Source organism: Asterias rubens, chromosome 3 (genome assembly GCF_902459465.1).
Source record: "Asterias rubens chromosome 3, eAstRub1.3, whole genome shotgun sequence".
Classification (NCBI taxonomy): domain Eukaryota; kingdom Metazoa; phylum Echinodermata; class Asteroidea; order Forcipulatida; family Asteriidae; genus Asterias; species Asterias rubens.
This window is the reverse complement of record NC_047064.1, coordinates 6,244,504-6,261,319: the sequence shown is the minus strand read 5'-3', so window position 1 is coordinate 6,261,319 and position 16,816 is coordinate 6,244,504. Positions and strand designations below refer to the sequence as shown.

The 16,816-nt window shown below is 38.5% G+C and overlaps 1 protein-coding gene across 1 annotated transcript in view; it reads left to right on the top strand.

Annotated features, from left to right (window-relative positions):
• The first annotated feature begins 7,353 nt into the window (after positions 1-7,353).
• Positions 7,354-16,816, top strand: part of LOC117287847 (colorectal mutant cancer protein-like) — a 54,299-nt gene continuing 44,836 nt past the window's right edge. Inside the window, exon 1 of the mRNA XM_033768400.1 lies at positions 7,354-8,324. Coding sequence (XP_033624291.1) covers positions 8,274-8,324 — 51 coding nt within the window. The 5' untranslated portion in view covers positions 7,354-8,273. The remainder of the gene's footprint in view (positions 8,325-16,816) is intronic.

Sequence of the window (16,816 nt, the reverse complement as noted above, 5' to 3'; positions counted from 1 at the left end):
CTGCAGGCACAAGGCAAGGATTATGCTTGTGCTTTCATGCCCCCCTCCTTGAGTCAGGTGTACACACATTGCGAACCCACATACTATACACTCCAAATGAGTCATCAAATCTCTTCACAATTTAATAATAATTTCTCAATCTGTTGAGCTCGTACAGAAACAGAAATTGCAGAGAAAAATCTTGCCAGCCTTGTGGAGTTTTCCTTGTGCACGCTAATTCATCATGACGTTTCGCATCCTAAACGCATTAGGACCTGTCAGCGATGGATCACTTGCTACTCAAACTCAGGCTGAGATGCTACGCAGTGATTTTTGTAAAATCATTTTTTATCATCGGCGCTTCAAAGAGAGTGCACTATGCCACTCAATTGATGAGGACGAGTGAAGTCTCAGATTCTTAGGGAACCCAATTTGGGGTAACCCAATTTGTGGATCTCTGTCTGTTCTCCTTTGTTTCTTTCTTTGTTTTTTGCTAAAAGTGCATCTGTCAACAGAAATTTGGTACAAATTTGTAGATCTCTGTCTTTTCCTATTGTTTCTTTCAACAGATTTGTGTACACATTTTTTAGTCCTATATTATGGAGCTGCTTCAGTTCAAAAAGTAACAAACGATATCTTGCTGGGTGTGGTGGCGGGGGGATGTTTTGAACAAACATAAGAAATGTTCAGAAAACCCACGTAATCACTGAATCAGGTATGGACAGGAAAACCTATCCACATGTAAGGCTCGTTCTGAGGTGGGAATAGAACTGGGGTCCACTGACTTGAAAGGCTGGGAAACAAACCACTGAGCCAACATGATCACCAATGTAAACACTTATTCCAATACTTAAAGTATATCTACAAAAACTTTAATTAGGTCAACAAGGTTTAACTTTCATTATTAATTTAAGAATGTTCATAGAGACTAAAATCTTAAACCTGAAGCTACTTTTATTTCAAAAACAACTTTTTTTGTAAAATCATTGCATAAAAATATTCACAAGTTCTATGTTCACAGAGACTTTATGAAGCATAGAATAAAATGTATTTGATTTATTTAAATATATGCCTCTTTTGTGTTGACACCCAGTACGAAGGACATTTCCTTCCTCCATAATACTACACTTGTTGTCTTCAAGCTATTTCTGTGACCATAGAGTACCTGAGTACCTTTCTCTATGCTGTGACTATGTAATTTATTGATAGTGGATTTTTCAATAGAGGGCGCTATTGTGCATGACCACTAGTATTGCTACAGGTAGGTACATGTATTTGAAATGCAATGTTGGCTGCATACATGTACGCTTGTGTGATATGTGTACAATAACATGTGCAGTTGTATTTAGTGCATTATCAACATTCCACTTTTAATTAAGACATCATCTGAATTAACAATTAGGTGCATACTTCAGGCATGACGCCTAACCAAGATGACAGTACTAGTTATCTCATCTTGAAAATGCTTTATCTTTTACACTATTAAGATTTTCTTGACTGGAATATTTTAAGAACAAGAAGGATTTGCAAGTGAAATGGATTATAGGCCTACTCATTGATTTGTTAGTACATTATTTCCTACTGGCTCATCTCAAGAAACTTCTGTGGGATATTGAAATATGTGATAAATGTTTCTTTTTATGTTTGAAAAATATGTCATAAATTCATTGAAGTAAATTATATGATTTGTATATTTACTCAAACCTAGATGTGTGTAAAGCAATGTGAGTCCTGTGAAAAACAAAATCCACCGGCAACTGAGGTGGGATTTGAACCAGTAACCATATAGCCATTCTAGAGCAGAATGTCTAACCACTAGACCATCCAACTTGCCAGAGGAATCTATACATTTTGAATAATTTGTTTATTTTACTAGTGAGTACTGCTTTTTAAACTTGTGCCATTGAGAGCAAGTTGTCTCTGAGCAAGACACTTAACTATAATTGCTTCTCTCCACCCAGTGGTAAATGGGTACCTGTGAGGGCAGAGGTGGTTCTTGTGATTGATTTAGCCGAGTAGCGCATATTAATGTTGCACAGGCTGCATACTCCCCACCAGGGAGTTGAGATGGTTTAAGGAATGATTTAAAGCCCAGTGACCAGGGGTAATAATGTGAAGCGCTTTGGGACACCCTCCGGGTGTGAAAAGCGCTATATAAAAACGGGTTATTATTATTATTATTATTATTATTATTATTATTATTATTATTATTATTATTATTATTAAGTTGTTTCTATTTTTTTCCGGGGTTAAATGGTATGAGGGCAGATATTGTCTTTGTGATTGATTTAGCTTTGTGCGCTACTTACGTGCATGGAGCAATAATTGGCAGCGCAGGCTACATACTCCCAAGGGAGCTGAGATGGCTTAAGGAATCAAATAAATGTCCCATTGATCAGGGGTAAGTGTCTGTGAAGCCTAATAATCATTCCTAGAAGTGCACTATGTAAGAGCTGTTATAAGTTCTTCAATGTTTTTAATTTAAATCATTTTGTTTACTTCTTCTGAATTACACTCCTCGGTCCTTGGTATAGGATCAGCTGCAGTGAAGTGTCACTAACTTTGTCAAGTGGAGCCCCGTCTGAAAACCCATTTATCATCTATTTTGATGAAGTTCTGATTAATCCCCCCCCCCCCCCCCCCCCCCCCCCCCCCGTAAAGACCGTACACAATGCGGAGTGTTTGTAAAGCCGATGTTGCATTCATTGTGCATTGGTAAATCATCTCAAGCTCTGTTGACCTTTGATCGGATTTCCAAATCTAATCACGCACCAAACATTCAGTTCAACAGTGTTGTTCAACAGTGTTAATGAACATCGCTGAGTGTGTTAAATCAAGCTACAAGCTTTGTTACAAGCTGCAACCATCAACAAAGTAGAGTGGAACAAAATGTGGCTTTCTGCCCACTAGGCTTGTAGGGGTGTTGAATATCATCAGGACTGCATTCCAGGCAGGCCCTGTTCTCTGCCACTGCCAATTTAAGTTAACAATTAAATAGAATCCTCGCCATTGGCTCTCCACGCTGGACTCCACTGTGTGGTGGAGTGAAAACCCGTTAGCTTGTTGATCAAACAATTCTTTTATTGGAACCAGAGGACCAACTGATAAGTCAATACATGCAACTGTTCACAATTGCCTTTAAAGTGTACTCGGTGAAGAGAAAAAGCCATATAAAACGTCCATATAACACAAGTTAGATTGTTGTGTTATCCCCTGCTCGTCTCAGGAGCTGCCTTTGTTTGGCTTTGGATTTCAATGGAATGAGGACCATGTTTATACCCTAGTTGTTGTGTTGTTGGACTGCCTGTGGAATCTCATCCTTGAAAGCAATTGTTGTGTTGGGGGGGCTATTCACTCCGTAATCCCCTCAGGACAGGGCATTGTTGAGGGAAAAGGGGGAACCCTTTTATTGCTTAGGTCTTTGACATAGCAGTTTACCCCCTGACTGGCTGGACTCTTTTAGCTACTGGTAATGGAGGCTCGGGTGTTGGGAGAACGCATATCACAACACATTGGCTGGTGCCTTCCCTCTGTGGTGCTATCGACTGGAAATAAGCAGATCTGTCAGCTGTGGATGTATAGTGGGAATACAAAGTGACAAACGTGTTGTAAGTGCTGACATTTTCAACATGCCTTCATAGTATTCTTCAAATTTGTTTTCACTGTGACTACCGGTACCTGTCTGTACATCACTCACAGATTTAAGATTTTTTTTGGAAGTCATTTTTTTCACCGCAAGCAGAATCCCAGATTGGAGTGGTAGAATCTCTACATCAGAATTCCACCATTTATTCCAAAAGTAATTCCATATGTTCTGTTACTTCTAAACACAAGATTTGTTTAATGTAAACCGATAGCATTTCACATTGAGAGGATAATGGTATTATGCGCTGTTGGACTTTGACTGCAGGTACTGACTGGATAGATTACACATGTAGTAAGGAATGAACGACGACGACGCTGCATAGTTGGAAAGCCCCCAACATAAACAATCTACGATAGATCACGTAGTACACTAAGAAATCTTACGCAATGCTCATAGATGTTGTAACCGTTAGAGTTTTCAAGTACACGGATCAGCTAGACTGAAAAGATGCTAAACTGACCTGGTTTGGATTTGTTCTGAGGAAGTCAACAGCGATCTCTGGGAATTTATTGAGTATTTGATTGCTGGGAATTTATTGAGTTTTTGTGATTGACACCGAAGAGTGCCTTGCACATTTTTTTAATCAACGCCTTGGAGTTCATTTTTGTTATTGAACATTTACCAGCGAGTGATTGAACCAAAAGTTTATTGAAAGATGCAAAACCAACTACGGATTACTTGAGAAGTGTGAGCTAGTCTAGATTCCCAACACTCTAGAAGTAAACCAAACAGAGAGAGAGGTGTTATACACAAACAAGTAATAATGGATTTTGGAGTTGTTTGACGTTGCTGTGGCTACGCATCCCAGCGTTTCTTACCAATGTCCAGACCAGTTGTATTCAGTGATGGGTCGTCCTCTGCATCTGACGATTCACTATATGAACCCCAGCCAAATAAGGTAGTGTACATTTACATAAATTAACATAATTGAATAAATGTAGTTGAAATTTTCCCCAAAGAAAATAGTTTGTCCACCCATTTTACCTTAATTTTATCTAAGTGATTACAAAGTCACCACATCAACCATTACACAAGCCTGGAATTACATGCAGGCCATGGAGGCATTGGCCTCCATCGCCCCTGGTCGTTGCCTTGGTGCCCCTTCGAATGTTCCCCATAGACTTTATGACTGTTAATGTTTTCGGTCAGTATGCTCTGATCGTCTGAACCATTCTCATGAAGATGATCAGAGCATACTGAACGAAACATTGAGTTGTCAACCACCCATTATTTTCAAAACCAACACTATTTAAAAGAGATTTCACTTGCATGGTGCTACCTCAAACCTCACCTGATTAATTTATACCCTACCCCCACCATGCAAAGTTTCAAATCCTACTTTTTTTTTAAATGGTTGATTTCGCGTCTGGTAGTATAAAAAGCAGAGCGGATTTGAACACTATTAACAACTTGATGAATTCAAGATGGTTTTGAACTGCGTAGCTTTCTGCTTGGATCGCAGCTTGATGGTGTGTAAAGGCCTCTAGATTAGAATATGCCACTGCAAGTGAATTAAATTGTGTTTTTGGGGGACTGAGTTCAGTCAGAGCATACATGTAGTCAGAGCAACACACGTCACCAGACTGCTCGATGGTGCCAATGACGACCACCAAAGAACTCCTCATCAAATTTTTACTTCCAACAAAGTAGACATCATATATTTGTACATTCTTCTACCACAATGACTCATTGATTTGTATGCATTGTTAATGTGTGGGAAAACATGTAGTCATGTACCAGTAGATTTTAGGTGCATGTGAATTTTTCTTTTACGAGTGATTTGAGTGTCTTCAAAAAGGTTGGAAACCCCTAGAGGTGCCATCTTTTGTCTTTCGGATATCAATAAAATATGGACATTGTTTGCAGACGACGTCTCTAGCTGTAATAAGTGTCTAAATTACTGGGAGAAAACAATATGCATTTGTTGGATCATTTTGGGACTGCAATTTCAACGAAACATTATATTTATACATTGTGATTTCTTTAGAACGGAAATCTTTATTCACTTTTTGGAATTTGAATGACATTGCATGCATTTTTTTTTATGTCTGTCTGAGGCTAACAGAACACTGACAGAAAATTGTCATGGACATTGCAGACTATGAATTTATGACTTCAACAGCAAAGTATTTATAGCACACAGCGTTTTGATTTGAGCTTGTCCTTACACATAATACATAGGGCCTGCTGCTGTATGTTAATGAATACTCACTACACTGATATGTTCAATAGCGCCCTCTTTGGTCATAAGACTGTACATTATTTTGTGCACATTACTTGTGCTGGAATCTTGATGTTTGTGGTGAATATTGCAACAAAACTTACCGATTGCCTGACAAATTGTTATATTTTAGGCCACAGAGAGAAATCACCCATAATTTGTGATTTTTGTATCCTAGCTAGATTGATTTTAAAGGCCACAACATAAGGAAATACAGCGACAAATTGGCATATTTGGGGTTTGTTTTCGATTTGTGGAAACTTGGTTTGTTCTTTTTAATTATTTGTTAACCAGTTGTCTTTAATTTTGTTATGTGTAAATTTTACTCCCCTGAAAATTAAACAACAATCATCAGTTTTGTAAAAAGTTGAAGTTTTTAACATGGGGGTAAATAAAATCTGGTATAAACTCATATGAGCTTGTTGTAATTATGTTAAAAGGGTAAGCCAGGGATGTAGAGTCTGTGGATGAACTACCATGCTAAAGAACCTGTATTCTCTGTTACAGTTTACTGAAAGAGTGACCGTGTACATTCCAGGGCCTTTCTGGCAGGCAAGATATTACACTGGTCATATGGACATGTTGTGTCATAATTTCCACATTAATTCAAGAATTAGAAGTGCATACTTTCTTCATATTAAAAGTTGATGAAATTCAGACAGTGCGTTCTGTAGTGTATATTAAGTTGATGAAATTCAGACAGTGCGTTCTTTAGTGTATATTAAAATGTAAGATGTTATGTGTTCTTCCATTGGGCTGTGTACTAATTGTGTCTGCAGGAAGTCTACAATACATGTAGACTCTGTGGCTCTTTTGTAAACATGTGATGTCACATGTTACTTAGCTCTATACATGTACTTTAGACACAATGTGTTAATTACCGTTGTTCACTTTTTGAGAGAATGATTGAAAAGGAAGTATCACTTTCTTGCAAGTGGCTCCTATAATTCCTGTGTGGTCTACCTGATGTAGCAGCTGTAAACAGAGTTTCAAAATAGAGGCACCCCAGTATAGAGTTGTCACTATGCCCAGTTTTATTTTAAGACTGATGTTTATGTTGTTAACTACACTGGCTTGTGGAATCTCTTGTGTCTCCCAAATGGTCTGTGCCAGTGGGACTCTTTGGAATAAACAGCCCAAATTAAATTTCTGCCAGGGGCATTGTTGACACAAGGGGGTATAACAACAGGGTACCCTTTACTTGAGGGATAGGAGAGACTTCTTTCAAACAATATGAGTATGGTCGTGGAGCGTGGAGGCTTCTTCATTGTATGTGGAGAAAGCGTAGTCTGCTGGCCAATTGCGTCATTATGTATGCTACATGACTGGGCTTGATGCATGTGGAACGTAGAATGTGGTGTAGTTGGCTGTTTTTTTTCTTTTCAATTCTCTTCACCGTGTTGTGAGAGAGAGAGAGAGAGAGAGAGAGAGAGAGAGAGAGAGAGAGGGAGAGCGGACCATGCATCTTGAAAGTCCACATGCCGCCTCCCCAAACTAAGGTGAGGGAAGTCATTGTCCTTGTAGAGTCTACAAATTGTGTAAATTAATTACACATGAGTGCTTGGCAGCTCTTGGTGTAGAGTCCGAATGTGGGGGAGAAGTACATGATTTACCAGTGCACCATTTGGTTAGGTTCACACCATAGAGAAAGGACATTCACACAGACCCTCACCTCTCCAGGGTTGGTCAGTGGGTCAGTGGAGTGTCTGGATTGTGAGAAATACTGGTGCACCGTTTGGTTGGGCACGGATTTACTTCTCAAGGGTTGGTCAGCAGTAGGTACATAACCTTGATCACCTCAATGGGATCAAACACTTGAGATCAACATTCTGGATGTGCTAAGGGTTTTTGGACAGTGAGTCTGTGGTTACACAAACCACACGCACACTACGCACAGACATAACACAAGGAGAGTCACATGGCCACATTACACATGGGGACTTGTGTCTGCTGCTAGTGCTATTGTGTTGGTGAACACAGCCGTGCGTGTATTTTAATCAGAAGTCAGTGTGTGATTACATCTGTATGAATGAGGAGCTGTGTTGTTCGTCTTGTGTTGTACACGCTGCACAAGTCGGATCTTCATTGAGGTTGGTGCCTCTTTTTGGGGGCCTAGGCGCTGATGATAAAAGCTGTTGATGCAGATCTGTAGATGGATGGATACATGAAGGAAGTTATAAGAGGCAGATTTGTTTAGCAGTCATTCATTTTAACCATGGTTTAACAATTCTACCTCCATGGTTTAACTAACTGTCTACACAGTATTGACAAGACTGTCACAGTGATAAGCTGCTCTTATGGGACAATAAGAAGAACCCTATCATTTCTCTAACAGAGTTTTAATCGTTAAACTGGATTAGACACCTTGGAGATTTAGACCATGTGGATTTATTGTAACTTACTCAGGAATATTATGCTTCGATTAGGATGAATAGTATGCACAGCCAAAGACAGGTGCAAAAAGTGCCGCCAAATGAGGTAAGTGAAAAACGATGCATACCAGCATGTCTGTCTAAAAGTTGGTGTCAGAGTTGAATTTTTTAATAATGGTTTTAATGAGGCATCCCATTGATCAAACAATAATGATTACAACTGATGCTTTTCACTTGGATAATTAAGGATTTAAGCTGATGTATACTTCTAGAAAAATGAGGTTTGTTCCACTACTATGGCATGGTTAGGGGAACGAACCGCATACACACACTGTAGTTCTTAGAGTAATGTATCATAATTAATAGAAATATTGAGTGACATGCACCAAATTAAGTTTTTTAGTATTCAGTAACTGAAGTCTTTAGTTATTTGTTTAATAGATGATGAAAGCTCTTATTAAACAAGAAGCTGAATTATTCTTATGAAGTAGGGCATTTCCATTACTATATTACTTTTAAAGTCACCCGACAAAATTGTGAAAGGGCACCAAGTCCAAAGTTATTTGTTTTATTGATGATGAAAGCTCCTAAACAAGAAGCAGAATTATTCTTATGAAGCGGGGCATTTCTATTGCTGTATTACTATTAAAGTCAGCCGACAAAATTGTGAAAGGGCACCAAGTCCAGAACCTGGGCAATTTAGGGCTTAAAAGTGGTAATTTCTTTATTCTTGATAAGCGTCTACACATGTACACATGTGCGTCTGTGAACTTCTATACCTGTGGTTTAAGTTTTCTTGTGAAGGACTATCCCTTCCCGAGGCCTTGCCACTTCTAAAATTCTCCTTTCGAGTTGATGTTTTCTAATTATGACCTTGTAACTGAACCCGCCACCCCCATAAGGGAAGCAAAATCAAAATAAATAAAAACGTAGAACACTCCAAGAGAGTTTGAGAAAGCGGGTCAGATTCAGATCAGTTGCCATCTTAACCTTTGACTTCTAAATATCAAGGGATACATAATTTGTCAAAATACATACCATCATTATACAGTAATAAGATTTCTGAAGCAATAGTCCCCAAGCCTCCTTCAATACTTATTGAAACGGTGAAACCTTTACAACCTCAATTGGGATCATTGACAAGCCGCACTGCTTAGGTCCCCCCCCCCCTTTCTTGAGCAATGTAAACTTGAAGACATCTGTAATGTATTATAACCATCATCTAATAAACTAACCCATCTGTCTGGTGTTTACAGCAATTGGAACTGGCTGGCCTGTGTGGTAGTAGCCATATAAGGCAGTAACACATTGGAGAATTTTATTATCATCATTCACTGCCCCTCTCTCTCTGATGAGTTGATGATTAAATTAACTGTCGTTTCTAGCCTTGTGAACTGTGACAATTTTGTTTGGGAAATTTTTGTTTCTTTAGTTAGTGGCAGAACTCTGCACTCTTCTGGGAATTATATGAAGGAATTCTCATCATGCATTATCTGAAAATTCTGATTGATTAGGTAGTTTTGTGTTTGGATGTTTTTTTCTTTTTTTTCTTCTTTTGCACGTTGGAAGCTGGTTCTCTGAAGCATGTTGCCCTTGTGTAATATTTGTGTAGGTGTTAAGTAGTTATTTTTTGTGAATAAGAAGTTCAGCATTTTCAATTCTGAATAATTTCTCTAGCTGCCTCAGTACATGAACACTATTCAAAACATCCATAGAAAGCCTTTCATATTTCCACTCTCCTCTTTTTCAACTCGTGTTCGGGTCATTTTCCACAGACTTTCACTTTCACAATTATGACTCCCTTCGTCAGTTTTTGAAAATAATAAATAGATAATACAACAAAAATTATGGACACAATCTGAATGCTTTGCATACCACCAGCTCGATGTTCCGTTTGACTGGGTTGGCAAAACACGGTTTAATGATTTATGAGTTATTGTAGCCATGGCTGACAATTTGAATTGATGTGCGCTCAATGAATAAGTCAACATCACGCTCTCAACTGGAGAATGGGGCCCCCTCGTCCAGCCCTGAAGAAAGAAAACACTATCCCGGAGATTTGTGTTGGTACAAAATTCACCTCCATCGCCTCCAAGTTTAAGGGAAGGATAAACAACTGGAGGGTTTCATTCTATGGCAGTGGGAAAACTCTGAAAGGCATTTTTTTTACTTGTGGCAATTTTTACAGGCAGTTGAGTGAGAGGCAGAGGCAACTGACTGCACTGCATGCCAAAAGGAATCACAACATGAGCACGGGAGAGATCTATCTAAAATTCTACTTCTATTTTGCTACCTCCATGTATCAAGGATGAGCAATTTCAGACTCTTATCTTAATTTCAAATTTCTTGGGTCTAGTCTGCCTTGACACAAGAAAAAAGTAGTTGTTTTTTCTCTATTTCATGAAGAAATCCTGCCAAATTTATCTATTTCTCTACTGCTAAAGATACTGTTTCCAAAAGCTCCTAGATCCTTGAATTGAAGTTTATAACTCGAGGGGTTTACTAACCTGCTCATATTTGCTAAGCATATCTCTTCTCTTCAATCAGTATGATCAGGTCAAATAGTTTGAAGAGCAATAGTTTTTTTTTGCTTAGCAGTCAGTAAGTTTAGCGAAACCATTTCAAGCTGCATGAAATGGTGATTTAACTGTGGTCATAATAAGTGTAAATGTTGGTCTTGTGCTGTGTCATGTGAATTTAGGTCAGAGGTTAAATATAATAAAAGCAGTCTTTATCACTATGTGCTGGTTGGTTGAGTCAATACAAATATAGGTATTACAACTCTTGTCTGAATGGAAAGGAATTTAAAGACAATATTGACTTTACTTCACAATCATGACTCTGGTTTTGATAACTACTGTTATGTACACATCATACTGCATATATGTACGCAGTGCCTTCTCGTTAAAAAAAGGCTACGTGTGCCTAGAGGCCTAAGCACACGTGTACATTAATATGAACATGTGGGATGGATGATATGATTTTAGCCACCTAAACATTGCATCGATACTTAATGTACTGCTCTTAACATATTGGTTCTGTGCAAAATCTGAACAGTTAGGCGTACTACACAAATGTAGGCTATCGTGCTCTGTGGTATTACACACCCAACGATATTTATTCATTCCACTCATTCTAATGGCTTCCACTATACATATTTTGTGCTGGCTTTCCAAATGTTCCTGTCCCGCATGCAGTTGCCTATGGTCAAGCTAGAGTCCTCCCTTGTATAGCATAGCAAAATCCTAAAATGTAACAGTTGCTACTTCAAAATCATCATTAAAATTGCTTAGCAATACTAGCATTCATTGTGGGCAAAACATGTCCACGTTTTGCTATGCAAAATTTTCATACAAAATCGGTCCCTTGTACGCACAATGGTACAGTGCACTACACTCTAAAACACCCATATGAAGCCTATAGACACTTGTAATGTACCTGAGGTTCCCAACTACATGTATCATTGGGGACTGGAATTATAAACGGGAGCTTTGAACATGTCACGATCAAAGCTACACAAAAAAACGGTCAAAGGATTTCATCATAACCCGGGGTCTATGTTTCAAATCCCAGGTTGTATTTCTTGTCATTTTTTGTGTTCTAGATTCATGAGTTTCTGGTTTCATTGTCTATATCTTCATTACGATCAAAGCTATACACAAAATGGTGAAATATTTCATCGTAGCCCGGGGTCTATGTTTCAAATCCCAGGTTGTATTTCTTGTCATTTTTTTGGTTCTAGATCTTGAAGAAGAAGGATTGTTTCATTGTCCATATCTTCATGGTGTCTGTTTGCGGTTCCCTTTTCCCTTTTCCCTCCAGAGTCCTATGGTTCATTAATGACGCGGGATGGAGGGGTTGCTTTGAGTTTCGGTTACAGCATTGCCCGAGGGAGACTACCTAATTTCCCGCACCTTCAATTATTTGCATGTGTTACTCGTTTCTCGGCTTGTACAATGTGGCTATATTTAGAGCATGATGCAGTGCATACACCATGGAGGGAAGGGTTCAACTTACATGCATGTACAGGGGGAGGAACACTTATAAATCTATTCCTCTATTTTGGCATCAACAGCAACAGCACAACCCAACAAAGTTTGTCTTGAAGAGTTACGACTGTGTTTGCTGCAGGCCTGATACTTAGCAGAGGCAACGGAGGCGATTGCCCCCATGCCCCCAGGTCATTTTTGCCTTGGTTCCCTTAAAATGCTCCAGTAGAAGTTTACAATTTCCTCATAGGGTGCCCTTTACCAAGGAGAAAATGCCTTGGTACCCTTGCTCTTTCAAAATCGAAGCATACGGGCCTCGTCTGACATTGTTTTCCCCTGAATCTCCTTGTTTTCCCCTGAATCTACCTGAGGCAGTTCATTACTCATGAATGGGTATTTGTAATATGGAAGATTGTTATTTACATGCATGATGAAAGGCAGTTGCATGAAGCGTCTGGTGAACATTAACCACCTAGCATGATGTTTGTATATTAATAACTAAATGTATAGTTAATAACAGAAAATGTCAAACGGAACTGCAAAGTAGGCTAATGGGCATTCAACATTTTACAGGCCTACATGTTCGAGTAATGTTTACAGAAAAAAAAATTCTGGGAAGATTTACAATTGCTATAACAATGGTTACATTGTACTATAAAAAAACGAATAATTTTTTTATTATGCACACATTTACAAATAAAACTGTCCAAGCCTTGACTAGGAACTATTTATTTTATTTTAATTGTCACATGGAGCCAATTGAATTAATATGTTTCTACATTGTTAGTTGGTTAATATTTTTGCCCCAAAAACCTAATGATATTGGGTTCTGCACTTGTTTTGTTGTTGTGTGTGGAGCAAGTGTATTGTTCCAGGCTCTCAAATTTTGGACTTAATCTGAATTTAGACTTGTTTGTATCTGCTTGATGACAGAAATAGTCGTTTTCCCCCCCCCCCCCCCCCCCCGATATACATAAATCCTGCTCTTTGATCTACCTAGAACTCTTATATATGTAGCTCTGAGGAAACCACAGAAATGCCTTCAATTCTTTGACCTATGTTAAAGGGTTACCGAAAGGTTGAAATGCCATCATTTGAATATACCTTCTAAAAGTTTAGACCATAAGTTTCAGACTTTTATTGGAATGACTCTCACGCCTCTCCCCTTTATAATATACCCAACACTTTTTAATTTATTTTTTTATTTAAAAGCTTGACAGTTGCACAGTACATAGATTTTTTTCTGCATCGAAGGGCCACAAATCACAACTTGTTCACCGCCTTAAACAAGTAGAAAACTGCAGGCGTAATTATTAGCAATGGTAGGAGGTCTGCTCAGCTCAACACCTCCGTCTGCACAACTCCAAGTGACTCCCCAACCTGAACAATGTAGCCACTGTTACACCAGGATTTACTGAATCTTTCATTTTCTGACATTTGACTCTGATAAAAGGGCCTCTTAAATCCTGTGTGGTTTTGAGTGACAAATGTTTTTCTGTGGAGTTAGGTTTTGCCACTGGCCTTTATTACTGCTGCTGTATGATAATACTGGCTGGAATGGCCGATTTACCCAGATAAACGACAATAAAATCAGCGGTTTCCTCAGGATCAGTAAATATATTATCATGCTTGAGTTGTTCCTTTGACCTCAAGTGTGGTAACCTTTTATAACTTCCCCAATCAACATGACATGATTTATAGTTTATGGTTGTTCTTGGAGGTTTGTCCAAAGCCACAACAAAAAGAGAATTGCCAAAACAAAGGCAGTTGTTAGTTGATATTGACCTAGACCAAACTGGAAAAATCTTTCAAAAGTCTACTTTGTCATTGTGCACCTGTTCAATAATTTGAGATACTAACTCTAAAAATGCTCAGACAAACCCTTAAGGCACTTGACACTATTGGTAATTACTCAAAATAGTACTTGCAATGGTAGCGAGCAACGGAGAGTTAATTGGTAGTATAAAACATTGGGAGAAATGGCTCCCTCTGAAGTAACAGTGTTTTTGAGAAAGAGGTAATTTCTCACTCGAATAATAAAAGACTTCAGCTGAAGCCTTTTATTATGCATCTGAAAACACAAAGTAATGCAACAAGGGTTTTTTCTTCATTATTCTCTTGCAAATTCGATGACCAACTGAGCCCAAATTTGTACAGGTTTTTTATTTGATGCATTTGGATACACCATGTGAGAATACTGGTCTTTGACAAATTACCAAACATGTCCAGTGCCCTTAGTAGTAAACAGCCAAAATAAGAATGTCTGAATTGAATATTGTTGTGTTTGTAAAGTCACAGTTTAGTGTGGCAAGTTAAAAAAAAAAAAAAAATCTGACTGACCTCATCGGACATTTTTATAGTCTGCTTTTGATGTAAAAACCATCAAACAGAAACCAGGGTTTGTGGTTATGAAACTAGTGAAATGAGTCAGATCAGAGCTATGTATGGTATAAACCATAGAAGGAAAGCACCGGAAATGTCAAAGGGTTGTTTGGGGCCTTTTCTCAAGCGACAATTGCTGTCATATGTGTTTAGTTGACAGGCTTGCTGTACACATGTGCTTTTATTATGTAGGCAGGGCTCAAATTTGGGGGAAAAATCTCAACAAGACTGAGGACTCTTGGGGCTTAATATAATTTACTGGACCAGAATTTTGTTTACAAAACAGGAATCAAATTAAGAATAGACCAAAAACAAAAGGAGAAGACAGTTTGAATATTTGGATTAACAATGCCGTTAAGAAGACCACTCCAAATTCAGTGTTTGAAACCTACAATATCTGCTCTACACTATACCTCAGCTACTTAAGAAATTATTCAAAACTGTATTAATGCTAGTCGTGCTCCATCACCACAGTGCATTTATCTACAAGCCAACCTAGGATTTGTGCACTATTCAGGAACTTTTAATTATTAGACTTTTTGTTATGGTTATTAATTTATTAAATTGAGTTTCTTGACCACAGGGAGGGAACTTTATTGATCCTCAGCAATTTTAACCTTGACCATGAGATCACTGTTAGTGGAGAACACTGATGGTACCCTTCATGTACAGTATCCAATCAATCATTTGACCTGGTACCTTGTAATAAAGCCTTGTCCGAAGTAGATTTTGAATGAAGTCTGGTACTACAACGACCACAAGGAAAATGACCACAACTAAACAGTGTTTACTTGTAACCAGTCTGAAATTGGATTCCCCAGACCAGAGGCAGTGTTTCTAATTGGTTTCTATACCCATAGAGAAAGGACAACCACAAATGGGCGAAGCCTCACGTGCCTACTACCATTGTAGCATACACATTCAATTAAAAAATGTGTTATGGTTCGACATCTCTTACTTCACTATGCAATAGCTCATTCTCCGAACCATGTGATAGAGTAACTACTTCTAGTTACGTGGTCATTTGTGACTAAAATCGTGTCCGCGTTAGCAACTTACGGCTATGGCTGTATTGCTGCGTCATTATGCGTTGAAGACTAGAACGCCCTTAGCCAATTCGGATACGGCGCAAGCAAAAATTCATTTCATTTGTACCAAACAATATTCAAACGCAACTCACAATCGGCATATTCCATTGAAACCTCTCTCCCATTTTTGCACGTCCTCGCATCATGTAAGAAGTCTCAAGTACGTGTCTTTTCCCGGCCTCCCTCCCTCCTTCCCAATTAGCTAATACTGCTACTGTTAATGATTGATTAGTACATGCTAAAACTACTAATGGAAATCGTTAGCACCTCTCGACGTCAGGGTCTGCCCGGATAATTAAGAACAGTGAGTGCTCATTGAGGTGTTTCGGACATTGATCGGCACGCGCAAAATCAATATTGGTTTGGTTGGTGTCTGCAAATAGGTCACACTTGAGCGATTCTGACAAGACAGTTACAATACAACTAGGAGATTATCATTGTGAATTAGTGTATTACTGCGGGTTAATCTGTTTTGTTTATTAGTTACAGTTGTGTGTTATTTATTGTTGTTTACTTTGATTTGTGGAGAGGTGTAACTTGTAAGATGGGGGAAAAGCAGGTAATTTGCTCCAGATGTTTAATCCCATTCTAGTTAAATCTTTTTATTTGTATTTGTGATTTGAAGGCGTTATTCATTGTGGCGTATCAATATTTTATGTTTGGTTTGCGGCAACACCATTTGGATAGTATCTTCTTTCTTGTGTAGAATTGTTCTGATGTATCCAACTCTGATTAGTTGCCGCAGAGTAGATTGGGAAAATCAGGAGACCATCTTTTTCTCGCAAGAACTTGGCCGCTGGTTAGATTTGGAAAACTGGGAGACAAAGACATAATTAGGGGAAGGAGCTACCATTCATTAGTAATGCAGTCTCATTCAGATTTATACACAATTCATCCAAGGTATTTTGCAAGGAGGGTAGCTGCGGTTGTACATGTTCCTGTACATCTTTTAGAATTTAAAAACTATTAAATGTTAGCGCATTGTGGCCTTTTTATTAGCTTACTACAGACACAATTTGTTGACAAGTTTTTCAAGATTCTTGCTAAAGCCCCCAACCAAACAAGGTATTTGCTAATCAAAATAATACCACATGATCTTCAGGTGAGCTGTCACCACTTGCAAGGGGCCAGCCTAACAA